Below are 20053 nucleotides of genomic sequence, written 5' to 3'. Positions count from 1 at the left end.
ACCAAAGGGAGACTATTTGCCGTGGTGTGTGGACGAACCTCCCCTTCCCTCCCCACGCGTGCTGATAGGTAGAGGTAGGTAGGTAGGTAGTGACACTGGTTGACAAACCGAACAGCCAACCCCCCTTCAGAGATTTTCCGTCGACCATTGTTAGTTAGCACGACCATCATGGCGAGACATCATTGGAGCGAAAGCACGGGAGGGAGCTCATTGACTGTCTCAGGAAAAAGCATCGGGGTACAAAGTGGGATATGCCGTGAACCACCTGTGTGACATCAGAACAACCGCTGGTGTTCGTTGGTTGTTTCTTCTCTGTGCGAACCGTATACCTACTGCATTTCATTGCAGTTATTAGGTATCATCTTCGCCTCTTCCCTTTCCTCTATCTCTCCCGATCTTCTTCTCAAGGGTTCATTCCTCCCCTCTCCCGTCTCTCCCGTCCCCAGTTCACTCTGAAAGACGGGTACACACCTACCTGTAAACTTCTTCTTGTTTTTTTGCGGTTTTCTTCCATTATACCCCAATACCCCCTTCCCTAATTCCATCCACAAGCCACAATGTCCAGCTATCAGAATGGCACAAACGGCCACTCGGCCAGCACCAGCGACAATGGCAAGGAGTCCAAGAGCCGAAACGTCATCGGCCCCGACCCCAAGGCCGAGAGGACGGCTAGCATGGCCAAGCCCAGACCTACCTCGATGAAGCTCCCCTTTACCGGCGCCAGCCGACAAGGAGTAGAGAACGCGTTTGAGAGACACAGACAGACCATCCAGTCGGCTGTCCAGCCGCTGCCTACCCAGCAAGGCGCAGGCACTTTCAGCGAGAACAAGAAATGGGGCAAGCTCAGCAGTGACTTGATGACCCTTCGATGGGCAGGTAAGTTGTGTCTGTCGCCATCACAGGATTATGGCCAGCCAATGCTAACAACATGCCTATCAGACATCAAGACCCTGAAGCACATGGTAGTGGCCAAGATCAAGGGCGAGAGGCTCACAGATGACAAGACCATGATCATGGAAAAGGTCATCCAGCTTGTCTCTAACCTCCCCAGCAACTCCAAGCTACGAGTCGAGTTGACCAACGGCTTCTTGGGTGAGCTGTGGTACACACTCGAGCACCCCCCTTCGATATACGTGGGCGAGTATTATCAGTACAGGAAGGCCGATGGTTCTTGCAACGTATGTATTGTCCTCCTCAACCCGCTCGTACTGACAGATTGCTGACACATGGACACAGAACATCATGTTCCCCCAGCTCGGTGCTGCCGGCACCACATATGCGCGGTCTGTGAGGCCCAACGTCATCAGGCAGGGCGCTCTTCCCGACCCGGAACTCATCTTCGACTCGGTCATGAAGCGCACCGAGTACAAGTCGCACCCCAACAACGTGTCCAGTATTTTGTGGTACTGGGCCAGCATCATCATCCACGATCTGTTCTGGACTGACTACCGCGACATGAGCAAGTCCAAGACGTCTTCCTACCTCGACCTGTCCCCGCTGTACGGCAGCAACCAGGACATGCAGGACACCATCCGTACCTTCAAGGACGGTAAGCTCAAGGTGGACTGCTACGCCGACAAGCGCCTGCTGGGCATGCCTCCCGGCGTCAGCGTGCTGCTCATCTTCTTCAACCGCTTCCACAACTACACGTGCGACAACCTGATTGCCATCAACGAGGACGGCCGGTTCAACAAGCCGTCGCCCAAGCTCGAGGGCGAGAAGGCCGAGGCGGCGTGGAAGAAGTACGACAACGACCTGTTCCAGACGGCCCGGCTCATCACTTCGGGTCTGTACATCAACATCACCCTGCTCGACTACGTGCGCAACATTGTCAACCTCAACCGCGTCGACACCACCTGGACGCTCGATCCCCGTGCCGACACGGGCATTGACGTGGGCACCAAGGACGGTGCGGAGCGCGGTACCGGCAACGTGGTCTCGGCCGAGTTCAACCTCTGCTACCGGTGGCACTCGTGCATCTCGGCCAAGGACGAGGCCTGGATCGAGGATTTCTACTACGAGCTCTTTGGCAAGCCCGGCAGCGACCTCAGCTTCCACGAGCTGATCATGGGCTTCGGCAAGTTCGAGGGTGGAATTCCTGCGGACCCGGCCGACCGGCCGATTCGCAAGGACAAGGGCCACTTCACCCGCGACGCCAACGGCAAGATCAGCGACGACGAGCTGGCCGAGTGCATTGCCGACGCCATCGAGGATCCCGCCGGTTCCTTTGGCGCCAAGAACGTGCCTCCTTCCATGCGGGCCGTTGAGATCCTCGGTATCATCCAGGGCCGCAAATGGAACCTGGCCGGCCTGAACGAGTTCCGCAAGCACTTTGGCCTCAAGCCGTACGAGACCTTTGAGGACATCAACTCGGACCCCGGCGTGTCCGAGGCTCTCCGGCGTCTGTACGACCACCCGGATTTTGTCGAGCTGTACCCGGGAATTGTCGCCGAAGAGCACAAGTCGCCCATGGTTCCCGGCGTGGGCATTGCGCCGACCTACACCATCTCGCGCGTGGTGCTGTCCGATGCCGTCTGCCTTGTCCGCGGCGACCGCCACTACACCATCGACTACAACCCGCGCAACCTGACCAACTGGGGCTACAACGAGGTGCAGTACGACCTGAACCTCAACCACGGTTGCGTCTTCTACAAGCTCTTCATGCGCGCCCTGCCCAACCACTTCAAGGAGAACTCGGTGTATGCGCACTACCCCATGGTGACGCCCGCGGAGAACAAGAAGATCCTCACGGACCTCAAGCGCGACCACCTCTTTGACTGGAGCCGACCCACCCGCCAGCCCAAGCCGCACCAGGTGAAGACGCACGCGGGCGCCCAGCACGTGCTCGACAACGACAAGGAGGGCACGAGTGGCGCGTACAAGTCCTCATGGCACGCCGGTCTCGAGTCCCTCCTCGGCAAACCCCTCAGCAACAACAGCCCCGAGGCCCACGACAGCCAACGCCGCGACATCCACGAGCAGCTGTACAGCGCCGAGTGGGCAGAGCAAGCCAAGGCCTTTTTCGCGCAAACGACCGACGCCCTCCTGGCCGGGGAGAGCTACAACGTCGGCGGCCACCTGCTCGTCGACCTCGTCCGCGACGTCGGCAACATTGTGCCTACCTTGTTCGCCGCCAAGGTGTTTGGCATTTCGCTGCAGACGAAGAACAACGCCAATGGGCTGTACACCCCGCAGGAGCTGTATGCCGTGCTAGCTGTTATCTTCGCCGCCATCTTCTACGACCACGACCCCGTCAAGACGCACCAGCTGCGCGACGCGGCCCGCACGGTGGCGACGCAGCTCGGTACTGCTTTGGAGAGCGCCGTCAAGGGCCAGACTTCCTTCTTTGGGTCGCTTCTGGGTGGTGGTGGTAGCGGTAGCAGCAACAACGCGCTGACTGCCTATGGTACCGACCTCGTCAAGCGGTTGTCCAAGGCCGGGCTGAGCGCGTCGGATGTCGCGTTCGGTCAGGTCTTGCCTATCGTGGCGTCGAGCGTGCCGAGTATTGCCGAGGCGTTCGCGAGCGCTGTGGACTTTTATCTCGGCGAGAAGGGACAGGCGCACTTGGGAGCCATCCAGGAGCTGGCGAGGCAGCCGGCGAGTGCGAGCGCGGATGCGCAGTTGCTTGGGTATGTGTTGGAGGGCATTCGGTTGTCGGGCAACGCTTTGGGGGCGTTCAGGCAGGCGAGTGCGGTGGATGCCATCAAGGAGGAGGATGGCAGCGAGGTGAGGGTGCAGCCTGGTGATAGGGTGTTTGTTAGCGTGGTAAGTTGTGATCCTCCTTTAACCTTCCTCTGTCGCATCGATGGAAGAAATGATACTAACAGACGAAAACAGAAATCTGCCGCTCAATCACCAACGACTTTCCCCAACCCCGAGGAAGTCAACCCGTCCCGCCCGCTGGAGGCCTACAAGATCTTCTTCTTTGGTACGCACTCGTACCTCGGCCACGAGGTCAGCCAGATTGCGCTTAGTGAGATGTTCCGCAGCTTGTTCAAGCGGAGCAACGTCCGTCGGGCGCCCGGACCGCAGGGCCAGCTGAAGAAGATCACGAGGGAGTTGAATGAGGAGCTGAGCCAGACTTTCTACCTCCGCGAGGACTGGGGCGCCGTGACGCCGTTCCCCGTGACCATGAAGGTTACTTGGGATGAGTAGATGGAGGCCGTAATGATGGATAGGTGAATGAGGGGAGTTTGATACCATTTCTATTTTGTTGGATGACAGTTTGTCAATAATGTGTTTGTTCGTAACTGGGTTGGCTTTTCGGAGTCCGTTTGCTCTGAAATTTTAAGATGTTTTTGGTCACTCGATTTTGAAATGGCCTTTCGTTCATCGATGACGCCCCGTGCTCGATCGTAAAATGTCCAAGAGTGAAAAGGGAAGGGGAAAGATGGTACTACAAGTGTTTGCTGTCCTCTGCTGTAATCTTCGATGCCCGCGCCGTATTGTATTGAAAAAGATGAACAAATGTCGGCAGTGGTAACGTTGAATGACGTACGCTCGGACCCCGCCATCAACCCCGCCCATCCATCCGAGCCGTCCGGGGTTTTTCCCGGCAGGTGTTACCCCACCCTACCCGGCCCGTGCCGTGCCGTGCCGAGTCCGGTACACTACTACTGTACCCGGGGGAATGTTTCAAGAAGCGGTTACATACCGAGAAACTACCTACCTCCCCTAGACATATATATCTAAGCTAATTCACGGCTTTGGGGCATAATTGCAGACTATTTATTTGAGATGTCAATAACCGATAGGATCAAAGGATGTGAGCGTGCGAGACAGCCCTGTACATTCTTTGACCGCTTCTATGGTGTGAGAACCATCCTTATTGCATCCGCCTCCGTGAAGTCTCCAACGCCAGTCCTCTTATGCCCAGGAACTTCCTAGTTGACACCACCTATCCTATCCTAACCTTTTTGTATTCATGTGGTACTTTTGCCTTCAACTCCTCAGGCGTGGAATACTCAAGACGAAATGTACCAACACAATATGCGGCGTCATCTCCTTCGTCAAGGATAAGGAAGTGATGTCTCGTGGAACTTGCGTACAAGACCAAGAGACAACTCCACCTTCTCTTCAGCGTCCTCTTTGATATGTCTTCAGAACCCTTCACATCCAACCGAAAAATTACTTCGGTACCTCTATGCTCTTCCTTTGGTGAACAGCTACCTTCCATCAGGCAAGGATAATCTGAGTAGCCCAGTGGATGGTCGAAGCAGAAGTCGATTGTACCGTCATGGCTGTTGCCGACGGGCTGGAAGCCCAGCGTCAGAACAAGCCCTTCAAGCCACAGGTAGGTTGTCCTCTCAGGCAGGACTCTCGAGCGTTCCATCTCTGCTCCAAATAGTTCAACAAGATCAGAAAATGAAAGAAGTGTACCGTCGGTGTTTTCGACTTTGACAATCGAGCGGGGAGAATCGTCACCGTAAAACAACTCAAAAGTGACTGGTGTCCTCCAACCAAGCCATGACCAGCTTGGAAATCCTCCTCGACGGCCAAGAACTTCTGCGTCTGACGCCGTGCCATCAGGCTGCCAAAAAAGACTTCGAAGGAAGACTTCATTCGCCTCCAAAGTGTCGAAAGCAAAAAAGTCTCCAAGGTTTTCCCGGAACTCGTAGACAGGGATCCCCCAATAGGTTAGAATCGTAACTCGTGAAAGCAGGCCCCGGACAGCATCCAGCGCGTCAGATTGGAAGCTCAACTGTCGCCGGGTAAATTCTTCGAGAAGAAAAACGAAACTACCGATCCATACTCGCAGTTGGTATCCGGATTTTTGAACAGGAAACCTAACCAAAGGTGAAATTAAGTTCCTCGGTTTCCCCCCCACCAGTACTGATTCGCACCTTTTACCAGTACGCTCGCCAAGCATGAGAGGTCTTGGAGCGCAGCTTTCAACCCACCACCCGCGCGAACAGAGGAAGTGCACCTGTTCTTGAGTGAAGATAAGCAATCTCCGTGAGAGAAGGGCTTCTTGAAAGGTCCACCCTCTTTTCATCCAAATTGAAGCTTCCAAGGTTTGCTGCGTCAAGGCAGGTGTGAAGCCTAGTAATGTCATTTTTGGAGACGTAAACCGATGTTGAGGCATTCTTGGGATGCTGCTGACGCCAGGGAGTCCAGAAGATGAATCTTTCCCGGAGAATGCGACAATGGTAGCATAAGATCCTTCGTAGATGCGATCCATGTTCTTGATTTGGGCGTGTTTGTCCTGATCGTCGTGCTGATCGATACAATATTGATCGACCCAAAGATACTGCTGGCCAAGCTCCTTGACAACGATCATTGCATCCTCAACAATCTTTGGGGCGTTGGTTGGCAAAACCCGACTGCCTTTGTTCTCAACCAACGGCTGGTTACCCCAAACATAGCTAAGTGCTATGTAATTGTCTCCAGGCCGTAGATCTACGATCTTGCGAGTTGTGCAGTCAATCCCACGGATGGCTGGTTCAATGTGAGACTTGGTAGGGTCGGTGCTGGAGTAGCTGCAATTCCGGTGACCCTCACACTCCTTGATCCAATGACGCAGTAAAGGATAATTTACCGATGTTTCATTGACAGGTAAGCCTTTCAAGGTCGATACTGGATACAGGGATGGCTTGATGGATTGGGGGAGAAACATTAACTGTGGCCTGTCGCTTATGTGTTGATATGAACACTTATGTGCAACCCATTCCAGGTTATGAGATCCCATACACGGATCAACAGCCCACACCTTAGAGCATACAAAATACGGCCATCTCCCTAAGCCGTCGTAAGTCTCGAAGGTGTACGTGTGTAGGTAATATCTTTCTGTGGTTTTACCAGTGAAGCTTCGCCGCCGCATGGAGTAGAAAAACCGACAAAGCGCGCATGGAGAGTTCTCATCGAGTGTACCGAGACACAAAAGTCTCTTGCTGCCTCTGATGGGACATAGACCATTGAAGATGGTGTCGAGATCAAGCTCTTTGCAACGCTGACAAAGATTGGGTGAATCCTCATGCTCTTCCTCTTCCACTCCTACCTCCTCCTGTTGTTTCTCTTCCTCTTCGTCTTCTTGTAGCTCTTCCTGTTGCTGTTGCTGCTCCTGTTCCTTCACATGGAGGAAGGGCCTCTTGGCCACGACTTGTCCATAAGCCGTCGACAGGCGTCCTCCATCATCAAAAGCATGGCGAACGCGACTTCGCTTGCCTTCCATGGCGCCAGGAATGATGGAGCGGCTGAAACAACTCCCAGTCAATGCAGTATGGTCGACAGGTGGCAGGTGCCGTGGTTGTAGTCGCCGTCGCCGACGGTTGTGATGCCGATATTGTGATCAAGCCGCCGCAAAGAAAACCGACCGTTCGCGTCTCGCTTCTTATGAATCTGACGACACACGCGCAATGGAGATAAAGCAATAAGGCAAAGAAGGTTCGTTGAGGTTCAAATCCATGAGGTGTTTGTGTTGGGCTACCTAGAGGTAGGTAGGTAGGTAGGTAGCGAGTCTGTGCTGATATGAGCAGAATTGAGAAGTGACTCGTTCGAGGAGAAGAAGGCGCAGCAGCAGGCCCTGTCTCCCTGTCAAGCTGAATGAAATCTTGGGTGGGGACCAGTTGGACCAAGTTGGGTTGGGCGGAAACGCTGCTTGACCAACGCCAATCATCTTGAGCCACGCAGGGTAAACATCCGTCCATTCATAGGTCGAGGTGACATCAATGAATGAAGAAATGGATGTTAATGGACGACAAGGAGAAAACCGAGCGGTTCATGTCGATGGGAATGGTACTCAAAAGGTGAGGTTGATTGGTGTAAGTTTTGAAGACGGAGACGAAAAAGCTCAGAAGACCCAAGTACCGACCCGAAACCGAGAGACAACAACCTGGGTTGGACACGACTCATGAGCTCCTTCCGCGATTCAGGCAAGGCTCAGCAGTGACCACTGCCAGAGGACGGGATTTCGCCAGGCAACCTCAACCAACAGCTTTCTCCAGTGATGTACATCCTCAGCCACAAAATATCCATGTTGCAAAAAACACAACGCTACCTCTACAAAGTCAGCACCATATTCAGCGCTTTGCCTTTTTCCGTCTCTTACTTCTAAAACAATAAACCATGTATACCGACCTTACCAGATCATATTGAGCATAATAAAAGGTGCCCAAAATAAAACCATACAAGATCACAAGAAAAACACACACCTTCTTAAACCATTACACGCAATCCTTTTACAAATATGATCCATACCCTGCGTACCTCCCTCTCTCCCTCGCCGGCATCGGCGGACACACCATATTGCCTCCCGTGGCCGCCGGACCCCCCTTGGGAACAGACCACTTGATCATCAACCTGCCCTCTTCCTTCCCTTCCCCCTTCTCCTTACTCTCACCTTTCTCATCATCCGACTCCTCTTTAACCAACTCCACCCTACATCTCAACATCCTGATAGCCTCATTGATCCTCTTGACCTTCATCTTGGCCTCACTCGTACTTGGACCATCCCGATCCTTCTCCTCCACCTCCCTCAAAACCATCAACTCCCTCAGATAGTCCACCACACTCTTCCCCTCCTTATTCACCACATTGATATCCACCCCGCGACTAAGCGGCTTGATCAAATGGCCCAGACTCTTGAGTATTCTGCGATCTGGATCGGCGGCTAGGCCCTTTAGGAGTATTGACAACGCTGTGTCCTTGTGTTTGTTGAGCAAAGCTGGGTCGGCGCCGGCTTCGATGAGGGCACGGACCATGTCACTGCGCGTCTTGGCCTCGTCCTGCTGATTGGTGAGGGGCCATTTCTCCCGGATGGCCGGGTCGAGGTTGACGGCCTGGTGGAGGTAAGGGTTGAGCAGGGCGTGGGGGTTACCGTGGATGGGTTGCTTGGAGAGCATGTACTTGACGACCTTGACATGGCCGTAGCGGATGGCGGTGTAGAGGGGGGGCAGGTAGGTAGTGGTGGTGGTCGTGGTGGTGGTGGTATCGGATGCTTTCTTTTCCAGCTGGTAAGGGCATGGCCGGTGGAGGTCGGCGCCGGCGTTGATGAGATGGGCAATCATGGGTTCCGAAAAGTGTAACCGTCGGGGATTGCGGAGGATGTGCAGTAGGGCTTCTTCGAGCACGGCCTTGTCTCGAAGGACGGACGGCGCGACGGCATGGACGGTGACGTTGACAACCTCTATCATCAGCTTGTGCAGATCATGGTCAATGCTTTTCTTCATCAGTTTGGTCTTTTCCTCGAGCGTCAGGTCCATGCGATGGAGGCCACGCTTGCCAAGCTTTTCGGCTGCCGAAAAGCATTCTCCGTTCTCGGACCCTTTCTTGATCAGGTCGAATAAAAGGCTCTTGTCGGACGTGAGGTGATGAGAGCTGTCGATATCCAGAAGCAAGTCATACGAAGAGGCTGATTCAGGAGCCCCATACGTGGCGTAGATCCTGGGAGAGGTGGCTTCGGCTATCATTAGGTAGAATTCTCGGAACTCCTTGGGGTCCAAATGCGAGCCAAGGGCGGGACCGTGGAATTGGACGAGGAGATCAGCAGCGCGGCCGTAATCCCATTTGAGTGCGTTCTTCAGGACCGGGGTCTTGTCCTTGGCGCGAATGCATGGGTCAATGCCAGCGTCGAACAGCAATCGGACGATGCTGCAGATGGCGTCTGTTGCCGCTCCTAGTTCGTACGCTCTCCTGGGCCGGAAGACAAGGTGCAACGCGGTACGTCCCTTTGAGTCCTGATGGTTGACTGGAACGCCTGCCTCTAGGAGCAAACGCACAATCTCGGGCGCCTTGTCTGGCTTGGAACTCGATGGGAAGCACTCGGCAAACGTGGTCCAGGGCTCTTCGCCTAGTGGGTGATAAAGTGCGGCCATCAAGGCGTTTCGGCCATTTTTATCCTGGACAAGGGGATTAGCACCAGCCTTCAACAAGGCCCTGACAGCTGAGGTGACGTGAAACTGTGCAGCCATAAACAAAGGGGTTTCGCCATTGCCGTCGTCCCAGGTTTGGTCAATGGGCGTGCCCGCAGCCAGAAGCCTTTCTATCAGGGCTACGCGTTCCAAGGCTGTCGGCTCCTCGGTTCTGGCCAGTCTGAAAGGTGCCGACCGAACTGATGGGTTTGAGTAATAGTCGTCATCCTTTGGTCGGGGGGAGGTACAGCATACGTGGAGAAGGGGGATCTTCTTGATGCCATCGCCAGCTTCCTCGTCTCCGTTATCCGCTTCTTCCAGGCGGTGTCGTCTCCCAAATGTCAGCTGATTGAACTCGAGCTGCTGCTTGACATCTGCACCCAGCTCAATGAGCTTCAGGGCGCGATCGTAATGGCCGAGGTAGCAAGCTTCGCCGAGGACCGTCGTCTTGGCCTTGAATTCCCACAGGTCCACCTCAAACTCCTTGTCTATGTTGGCGCCCTTCTCAATCAGGTAGGGGACGACTGTGTCCCAATGGCCCTTGGCACAGGCAAAATACAGAGGCGTCAGGCCCATGTCGTCTTCGATATCGACCGTGGGCCAGGTGGCCTTGCCGGCTTCGACAATGTACTTGAGCATGTCGAGGTTTCCTATAGAAGCAGCTTGGTGGAGGATGGTGAAACCCAGATGACCCTTGGGGATATTGTTGAGGGCACCGCGCTCAATAAGAAACTTGGCAGTGTCGAAACGCGCAAAGCACATGGCTAGGTGGACAGCCGGCCAATATGAAGCTTCCAGGTTCTCACGCAGGGTGCCGGCCGCCTCGAGTTCGCGCGTTTCCCACAGCGAGAGCGGCGGGCGGCAGGAGCAGTACCACTCTGCCTCGAGATGGATGTTGGCACCGTGCTCCAGCAGCTTTTCGATGACGGCGTTATGGCCCTCCTTGGCAGCTATGTGTATGGGGGCACAGCGGCGGGTGATTCCCCTGGCTCGTATGTTGTGTACCCACTCCTCGACCTCGCTGTCCTCATCCATGAGGTCATCGTCATCCTCGTCGTCGTCGTCGTCTTCTTCGTCATCGTCATTGAAGGGGTTGTGGTTGTGGTTGTGAACGGCTTGAAACAGGTTACCGAGAAAAGCGCCCACCAATCCTCCTCCTCCTGGTGGAGGGGGGAAGGGCATGGGATCATCAGGCTCCGAAAGAGGTTCAGTCTCGGAACCACTAAGTACTTCATGGTTGGTTTGGGGGGGTTCGTTCTCCAACAGGTCGAGAAGGGGGTTCGCGGGGCCGGACAGGTTGTTGGGAGGGGGGTTGGGGCGGGGATCCCACGGGGCGCGCATGGTGCCCATGATATCGTGAAGGTCGCGGTAGAGCTCGGGGGTGGCCGAGTTGCTGTAGTTGGTGTTGGAGGGAGGGGACCAGTTCCAGTCTTCAAAGTCCGAGTTCTCGTTGGGGGCGGCAGCGCGTTCGAGGATACAGACGAGTTCCCAGGCCTTACGGGAGAGGACAAACTCGAAGAGGTAGTCTGGCTTGGCGCCGGCGCAAATGGCCTTGTCTACGGTGGAGGGGACTCCATGTCGGGTGGCCCAGAGAAGAGGTTGAGGGTCGGTGCCGGGCTTGACTGCTCCGGTGTAGAGAATGTTGTTGATGATGCAGTAGAGCCGTTGATTTGTCCGGGCCAAGGCCGAGAGATCGCAAGCTTTGGGGAGGTGGGCGGCGATGAGGTAGATCAGCTCGGTTGGCAGATCAGGAAGTCGTGGAGGTGCCATGGCTGTTGGTATGTGTATTATAGTAGGATACGATGTCGAGGCGGAGAGGACGAGGTCTACTTCAGGTCTCAAGAGGGAGAATGGAGGAGAAAAGTCGAGAAGATGGATGGATGGTCGAGCAAACGGATGGAGAATGCGACTGTACGGTGCTGTGGACAGTGTCCGTGTAAGTAAAGGTAAGTAGAGGTAGTACCAGCAGCGCGTTGTCACCGGGCACTCTAATGTCGGACTGCGCAGACGTAAGTACCTACCTAAGGCAGAGGTACTTGGACCTCCAATGCCCGTCGAAGTAGGTGGCTTGTCAAATGGCGTAGGTAATGATGGTCCAAGGAGGACTGCCGCTCAGCCTCGATCAGAACTGGACTCGCTGCAGGAATGGGCAGGAATGGGCATCGGATCGGTAAAGGTCACAAGAGGGTCGCTTGATAGCCGCGAGAGGGGACCTGAGTGAGTGGAGAGAAGAGAAGTCGTCGGACAACAAGAAAGTACCGTAGGTTGCTGAGAAGGTGGTTGAATGGTGCAATTGTCTGCCTGACTTTGGGAATTGGGATTGTCGAGTCCAAAGTTGGTTTAATTGTTAGTACGCGACGCGGGGTCCAGCCAGGGACCCGGACTGCCGTGGACACGCTAAAACTCGGTCAACTGTGCGAGCTCACGTGCTGAATCATCGTCGGACTCGCTTATCTTATCACCCTAACTTGGCTACGGCAAAAGTCATGGCATCGCTGTTAGTGCAGTGGTCCACTGAGAGGCCGCTGTAAGCAACTGCCCACTGTATCTCCCGACGTCATCATTTTCCACTCCAAAACACCAACGGGCAAAAGGGCACCAGAAACTCACATTGGACACTCGGAAAAAGCAACATCTCACCACAGTCTGCGCTTTCCTGGATTTGTGCTATCACCTCAGAATACCCAACTCTTTCTTTTAACTCCTTTTCGTTAGGGTTTCATAGAATGTTGACACGACGACGGCATTTTAGCCCCAGGACGACATCGACACTAACAATCCAGCATCAACTGTCGACGGAGCTTTATACTTGACAAGAATGGAAATATGTAGCTGGCCATCCTCTGTTCTTTTCGTCTTTCCCCAATTTGTTGTCCAGAAGTGGGGTGCTAAAGTCGGCGGCGAGGAGATTTGGTGCCGGGTGAAACATGAGGTCGGCAAATCGAGTATGAATTGAGGAACAAAGTATGTTCAGCATCTGACCTTACGCCGAGACCACGAAACGGTTCAACACTTAGATTTACCTGACCGGTTCAGTATGAAGAGGAAGACCGGAAGCGAGGAATGAAAAGGTACAAGACGCAAGAATATCCAGTCCATACAAACACACTATTCGATTGGTATCATGACAGTTACAAAGACTCATCCGTCGACGACTCAGTGTCCTCGGCCGACGACTCACTCTCTTTACTTGGCAACTCACACTCAATGATGCTTTCCACGCCATTCCCAACCGGATAGAACCCGGTAATCTTGAGCCCAGCATCACGCTTCAACAACTGCACCCACTCATCCTTTGTCCTCTCCTTGGACGACACCAAGCACGACATCATGATATCCAACGAAGTGCTCTCCCAGCTTGCGCCCACGTCAGGAATCACGTTCTCGTTGATCAACAAGCGCGAGTACCCCGGCTTCATGGCCGCCTTGACGTTCTCCAGGATGGGGACGCACTGATGATCCGGCCAGTCATGCAGGACCGAATGCATGTAGTACGCGCGGGCTCCTATCATCCATCGTATTAGTACCTTGTCCATGTAACCGACCATTCCAGGACAGGAAAATGAATGGAAACTCACCCTTAACCGGCTGCTCCGTCAAAAAGTCATACGCCATCCTCTCGATACTCGCATCCAACTCGGTCTCCTTCACCTGCGCCACCACGGGCTCCAGATCCTGCAGGACCAGTCTTCCCTTCGCTTCCGGAAACGCATCCCTGAATTTCTGCAAATCATGCCCGATACTCCCGCCAATATCTACCAACAACGCCGCCGTCTCATCCTCGTCATCAAACCCCTCAAGCAGGCGCTCCCCAATGGGATAAAAGCCCTCGTCCACCCACGTGGGCCGGCCAAAGGCATATGACCCCATGTGCGTGTTGAACTGGGCCCCCATGGGCGCATATGCCGGGTCATGGCACAGCTCAAAAAAGTTCTTGGGGGTGTCGAAGGCGAACTGCGTGTTACTGTTGGTGATGGAGGTTGGGGTGGCGAGGTTGGTAGACTTGAGGTAGGAAGGGAACGAGGCCGTGCAGCGGAGGACGCCGCCCGTGTTACCTGGTCCCGTGCTTTTCGAGATTGTGTGTCAGTTTACGTATGCTCTCGGACCCTCGACCACAAAACCAGACGAAAGAAATAAGGATGAAAAGAAAAGGAAACTCACAACAAAGGATACGCAGCCCCCAAAGTCGGGATCGCTAACGCTTTACTAAAGTTAGTCGGCTTATACTCGTCCTTACCCGTCTCAATCACATGGCCCATGGCAGCCACGTGCTTCAGCAGTCGGGCCAGGTATGCCGCCTCAAACCCCGTGGCCGCAGCAATGTCCGCCACGCGCTTGGGTCGGTCGTCCCGCCCGAGATAGGCCCACACGCCCGTGTCGACGCCGATCGACAAAGTGGCCATGCAGACCGTGTCGGCCCAGCACTGCCGGAGCATGGTCTCGCGCGGGCTTTCGAGCGCCAGCACGAGGGCTCGCGCGGACGAGAGGAGGGCGAGCCGCGTGGCGTCATCTGAGGGGGACGTCACGGCCGCGATGCCTTGGGTAAAGATGGCGGAGAGGAGGGAGGGTACCGAAGAGAGGTCGTTGGGTCGGTTGATGATGGATGGGTCGATGGGTTGGGGTTCTGATACGGGGGTGACGGAGACGGAGGACGTGGACTTTTTGGTGCGGTGGCCGGCGGTGCGGTCGCGGGTGGGGGGTTGGACGGATACAGCCATTGTGAAGGTGGTGGTTTGGTGTGTCACTTACGACTGATGGCTGGGAATAAAGTGGATGGGCTCAAATACTCACCTTTGGAGGGTGAGACGTGATGGGAGATATATCTGGATCATGAACAACGAAAAAGGAGGTGTGGTCTTTGCCAGTCTCTGAACACCAACTAAGGTTCATGCAGTTGGCTCGCTCTGGACCTGTGTTTCCATTGCATTGGCATCGCAACGCAAAAGGTCAAATCTCACACTCAAACCCTACCTCTGATAACACGGATGATACCCCGGCCATGTGGGCTTGTCATCCATGTGTGGCTCAACCCTATAGCGTACATACCTATGTATTGCTGTCCTTGTCTGTCTCCCAGCAGCGAGGGGCAGTAATTTCAATAATCGGATGGCGAAAAGTCTAGACTGTTGCATGGTCGGGCCAACTGGTGACGTTACCAGTCAATATATGGAAATCACCACTACAGGCCCAGGGCCCTTGAGAAGTCCGGAAAGTGAGAGCTGGCTAGGATTTCTGGATGCCTCAGACTTTGACTCTCAGGGTCAATGTTTGCGATTGATGCTACGGAGGAGCACGTTTATGATCGAGATGCGAGTTCATGTTTCCTGCAACCTACCTTCCCAAAACTCGACTGCATGAACGAAGCAACCAGAATCCCAAAAAGGCCGCTCTTGCCCTTGAGAGAAAGACGCAGAAGACGGAATCAATGAATGATCAGTGACGGAGGAGGTTCTTCCCTTTCACGCAAAGTCAACAATGAGGCAAGTGTAGCGAGCGTGGTTGCGGTCGTTGCAACCGACAACCCTAGTCCATCCAATCGGAACAACTTATTTACACGGACGAACGAATCGAAGGAACCAACGGCTATGTCGCACAGTGTCGTTTTGAGGGTTGGGGTAGTAGGCAGAACAGTGCTGCATGCCACTTGTCGTTCGATTGTTCAGTCATCTGAAATTCATGCGGACGACGACAAGGGCGATAAATGGTCGACCAGGTCGTATCAGCGACAATCTAGAGTGTCATCGTGCCGGTGGCATTTTTACCGAAAAACCTTCCGAGAACAATCCATCGAACGATGGCCCCTTGTGAGCTGCCATTCCCAAGTCTGGTGCTTCAAAAGTTGAACAGTCATTTGTGGCTTGACCAGATGCCCATATCCTAAGACGCAAGTACAGCTTCAATTTCTCTTTCACCGCCCCAGTTATCCTTTTCCCAATATCCCAAGTCTGAGGTCGCTTTTTCGAGTGTTCTATCTTGTTGGGTTTCGAAGTTCCATCACCACAGTTTGGAAAGCATTTGATATTTCCACGTCTCTGTGATACCCTCACTGACGTCCCTTTACGTACCCTTCCCAGAGTGAAGCCACAGCTCCTGGCTCCTTCGGATCCAACCCCTCAGGCGCTGCCCGGCCGCGGATATTTATGGGCCTGACAGCGGTAGCACCCGTGCCGCACTGTACCGGATGCCACTTCCGACCATGTCGAAACCGGCTCGGGTTTAAAATTAGGTCCTGTCCTGCTCCCATTCCACCAACAGCACCGCCGGCGCCAGGCTCGATATCCTGGTACGCCATTCCGGTACGCGCTCCGTTGACACCTTATCACTAAAATCGGAACCGCAAATCGTTGCCGGATGGAATGGACTGCCATCAATCAGGTCACACCAAGGTGTGTGTGGAAATTCGGCGGAATATTCTCCCATTGGCTTTGTTGGTGAGGAGGGCTTCGTGGACGTCAACCAACCGGAAAAAAATAAACAGACAGAGACTGAAACCTCGCGGAACGTGGTCTTTCATGCCGACAAGGTTCAAAAAAGCAAGCAAGCTCCTCGAGGAATCCATCATCGGCATTTTATCAAGGGTCGTGTCGTACTCGTGTTGCCGGCGATGTTCTGATGTGCATTTCGGATTTTACATGCCCCTCCAGCAGAATTGTCGAGTTTTAGACGATGAGAAAGAGGAAGGGCGAAGCGAGGTAGGTAGCATTCTGATTCGAAAGAAGAAAGAGAGACCCAGAACCGGTCGGTTTCTGGTTCTGCGAGTAGGAAGGGGGCCGGAATTCATGTTGCTTTTGATGACACCACTGCACCCAGAGGATTTGTTTCCAGAACAACTTATTCAAGGGTCCATTCCTTGTCGATACCTAACCTGGTATCCAAAACTTCCGGCAAATTTCTTCCGTTTGCCGCGAGGACACGAACTCTCCAACTTTGTGTTACGCCTGGGCCACACACCGCTTCCCTGGATGTTCCAGTTGGGAAGAACGGCGAAAAGAAATGGTAGACACGATCTCGACCAGAGGGATTGACTCCGTCTTAGTCTCGGTTTCGGTGTCGTACCGTTAGCGAGAGTGAACCCGTGAATACCTGTACAATGGTTCACCATGGAAACCATGAAGAAACTGGATCTGGGGTAAATTCCCACTCGAACCCTCCTCCCTTCCTTCCATACCTCTGCTCCCCGGATCACCGGCCGTACCAGGGAAACCAAGTCGCCCACCGTATCCACGCCAATGGACGGATCGATGATCAGTCCAGGCATCAGTCCGACCGGCGTGGGGTGATGGCCTATCTCCGACGACTCTTATCATCAAATAACCCCCCAACAACATAAAGTTAAGCAACTTCGTAAGGCTCAGCCAGTCACCCGAAGAAGAAGAGGAAGGGTGCCTGAACCCTTCTCGCACCCCAGAACAGACCAGTGACCAGTGACCAAAGCAGGACAGGCCCCTACGGACTCAGCTTCATGCTATAAGGTTGTCTTCATCTAATTACCTGCAGGTACCAGGGGTTCACCACCTGTTTCTGGTTACAGAGAAGTGGGTTCCGGATGTCTTCTGTTCGGTCGGTTGGATTGAGGAATCGAGATCCAAGGTTACACTCTGTTTCTCTCAAGTCCCAACGATCGTTCGCAAGAGAACCCTCAAAAGAGAAAGGTGGAGACCATTGTCATGAGAGAAACAACAACAGAAAAAGCAAGCTGGAAATATGTACTCTATTATTCAGTCACTGCATAAGAGTTGACAATGGCGAATAAACACCACAAGGATGCCTTTCTGTCACAAGGCCTCTTCATACATCTGGCCAGGCGTCTCCCAAGACCTGCTTGAGACATCAACATGATGGAAATGGAATGACACAAGACACGACTAAGAAAACACTCGTTCACGAACAATACCTCCCTTCCATCTGTGCTACAAGACACCCAGACAGTCATTCGTTTATTCATTCATTCGTTACAGCCATGGCTGACTCAGTATCAGCTTCGCCAGCCTTTGCACACCAAGGGCCGTCTGAGGCGTACATGCAGGCCAACAAGGGCCCAGGAGTCATAGCCGTCATCACCACCATCGTGGCCATCAGCACCGTCTTTGTGTTTGCCCGTCTCTTCGTGAGGACGAGGATACTGGGAAAAGTGGAGGTGGATGATTGTTTGATTCTTCTTGGATTAGTGAGTTTCTCTCTTTTATCTACCGCATCTCATCTGCCAGTCATCACCGAACCTCATCCAAGACTAACATGACACTCTTGCTAACCTACGGCAGGCATGTGCGTGGATCTGCGTCGGCATGACCATCGCCTCGGTGTACCATGGTTTCGGCAGGCACTTTGACGTCTTACCCCTCGATGGAAAGCAGCAGATGATCAAATGGGCCTTCTTCAGCTTCACGCCCAGCATCCTCGCCTTCACCATTCCCAAGTTCGCCGTCGTGACTCTGCTGACGCGGCTACTGAACCCGGCCCGGTGGCACCGTGTCTTTCTCTGGGTGTTGGTCAGCACTTGCCAGGTGGCTATCCTTGGCTGCGCCATCATCTTGTTCGCCCAGTGCACGCCCTCGCGGGCACAATGGGACTTTTCGATTACCAATGTCAAGTGCTGGAGTCCGTGGTTGTTGGTGAGGTATTCCATGGTTGCTGGATGTGAGTACCTCTCATGACTGAAGACCAGACTGAGACGAAAAAGTCCAACTCACCTTTTCTGCCCACAGGTTTCTCCGCCTTGACGGATCTTTACCTCGCCGTTTACCCCACCATCGTCCTCTTCAAACTGCAGATCAACAACAAGAAGAAGATCGCCCTCTGCTCCGCCCTGAGCATCGGATCCGTCTCGGCAATCGTGTCCCTCTACAAATCCACTCGTCTCCCTTCGCTCGCCGGAGCTGATTTCTCCTGGGATACCACCGATCTGGTCATCTGGTCCCTGTAAGCTTTGATTTCCCTCTGAAACCTCCTTCGAACCACTTCCCTCCCTGCTGTCATATCTCACTAACCTCTACCCCACAGCATCGAAGGCAGCACCATCATCATTGCCTCCTGCATTCCCCTCCTCCAACCCCTTCTCGACGTCCTCATGGGCCGCCGCACCCTCTGCAGCACCCCCCGATCAGGCAGCTACAACAATTCCAGCGGAGGAGGCCACGAAGTCTATTACGGGGGTCGCCGGCACACTCACTTGTCAACCACGCGCGACAGCTACCACAAGCAATTATGGTCCAAGTCCAGATCTCCCAAATCCACCGTTGACGATGTGGAACTCCAAGCCGGCGGCGGCGCTACCATGTCCATGTCCAAGAACATAAAGTCACCAAAGAATGCTGCGGAACTACAAGATGATGATGACTTGCTGGTCGTGACGACGCCTGCGACTGCCGCTGAGTCAGAGACTTATTTTGCTGTTGAAGTGGGAGTCGGAGGAGACATGGGGGATGGGTTACGGTATAGTCATGATGCAAAGGCCGAAAGTCAGGAGAGTATCTTGATTTTGATGGGGCATTGTGGGCAGGACATGGAGGACCAAAACGGGCATGAGCATGATATGGATGGCGAGGGAAATGGACAGTTGCAGCCGCAAAAGCGCACAAGGAATCATGGAATGGTAGATGACAGGACACGGTCCTCTGTGGCGACGACGATGTCGGGGGTCGTGATTTCGCAGGGGCAGGGGCTTGAGACGGGGCCTGCTGGTGGTGGTGGAAGGGGGGCTATCTCTCGTACTCCCACTCCGATGGGAATGATTCTGAGGACGCAAGAGGTCACGATGACTGTGGAACAGACGACGCAAGGCGGTGGTGGTGGTGGTGGGTTTGATGCTGGGCATGGTACGGGTGGTGGTGGTGATATGCCTGCTTACCCTGCTGGGACGGCGAGTTTGAGGTGGTAACCTCAAAGCTCAGAGAGACATGTATGAAGGAAGTGGGAGGCATCATGGAGGAGATAGGTCATGGCTTGAAGCTGTTGGCCAGCGTCTGTTGTAGAAGAAAAGAGAGAGGAAAAGTGGTGAGATCAGGAGGAACAAGGTTTGTTTGGGAAAAAGGTCTGGAAAGGCAAGAGCTCCCTCTCAGAACGCAGGCGCTGGCGACAAAAAAAAGGTGGGATCCAGGGTATGAAGAAAGCGCCTACTTGGATGTTTTGAAGACGGCAAGGCACGACGGATGATGACGAAAGAAAAACATAGAGGTACCTTCAGAGGAGGATTGGCGGCTTTCTTT

General features: G+C 54.0%; 6 protein-coding genes across 6 annotated transcripts; 2 read left to right on the top strand and 4 right to left on the bottom strand.

Moving 5' to 3' along the window:
• Window positions 1-557: 557 nt before the first annotated feature.
• On the top strand, window positions 558-4155 carry NEUTE1DRAFT_86742 (uncharacterized protein; the record flags this gene model as incomplete). Its single annotated transcript, XM_009855432.1, has 4 exons — window positions 558-876; window positions 940-1178; window positions 1237-3765; window positions 3838-4155. The coding sequence occupies 4 exons, from the start codon at window positions 558-560 to the stop codon at window positions 4153-4155; spliced, it is 3405 nt and encodes a 1134-aa protein (XP_009853734.1).
• An 896-nt stretch (window positions 4156-5051) lies between these two features.
• NEUTE1DRAFT_148352 (uncharacterized protein) lies at window positions 5052-7209 on the bottom strand (the record flags this gene model as incomplete). Its single annotated transcript, XM_009855431.1, has 3 exons — window positions 5052-5254; window positions 5844-6438; window positions 6871-7209. The coding sequence occupies 3 exons, from the start codon at window positions 7169-7171 to the stop codon at window positions 5176-5178; spliced, it is 975 nt and encodes a 324-aa protein (XP_009853733.1).
• Window positions 7210-7843: 634 nt separating this feature from the next.
• Window positions 7844-11618, bottom strand: NEUTE1DRAFT_68063 (uncharacterized protein; the record flags this gene model as incomplete). Its single annotated transcript, XM_009855430.1, has 1 exon — window positions 7844-11618. The coding sequence occupies one exon, from the start codon at window positions 11616-11618 to the stop codon at window positions 8178-8180; it is 3441 nt and encodes a 1146-aa protein (XP_009853732.1).
• A 1297-nt stretch (window positions 11619-12915) lies between these two features.
• NEUTE1DRAFT_68062 (uncharacterized protein) lies at window positions 12916-14968 on the bottom strand (the record flags this gene model as incomplete). The annotated part of the gene is made up of 3 exons (XM_009855429.1): window positions 12916-13353; window positions 13427-13914; window positions 14010-14968. 3 exons carry the CDS (start codon window positions 14564-14566, stop codon window positions 12980-12982), a joined length of 1419 nt encoding a protein of 472 aa, XP_009853731.1.
• Window positions 14969-15725: 757 nt separating this feature from the next.
• NEUTE1DRAFT_112433 (uncharacterized protein) lies at window positions 15726-16140 on the bottom strand (the record flags this gene model as incomplete). The annotated part of the gene is made up of 2 exons (XM_009855428.1): window positions 15726-15816; window positions 15914-16140. 2 exons carry the CDS (start codon window positions 16138-16140, stop codon window positions 15726-15728), a joined length of 318 nt encoding a protein of 105 aa, XP_009853730.1.
• Window positions 16141-17808: 1668 nt separating this feature from the next.
• On the top strand, window positions 17809-19725 carry NEUTE1DRAFT_112432 (uncharacterized protein; the record flags this gene model as incomplete). The annotated part of the gene is made up of 4 exons (XM_009855427.1): window positions 17809-18015; window positions 18110-18485; window positions 18554-18767; window positions 18849-19725. The coding sequence occupies 4 exons, from the start codon at window positions 17809-17811 to the stop codon at window positions 19723-19725; spliced, it is 1674 nt and encodes a 557-aa protein (XP_009853729.1).
• Window positions 19726-20053: the final 328 nt, after the last annotated feature.

Source organism: Neurospora tetrasperma (genome assembly GCF_000213175.1).
Source record: "Neurospora tetrasperma FGSC 2508 unplaced genomic scaffold NEUTE1scaffold_5, whole genome shotgun sequence".
Taxonomy (NCBI): domain Eukaryota; kingdom Fungi; phylum Ascomycota; class Sordariomycetes; order Sordariales; family Sordariaceae; genus Neurospora; species Neurospora tetrasperma.
Note: the sequence above shows the minus strand (reverse complement) of the source record. Positions and strands in the feature narration are given on the sequence as shown.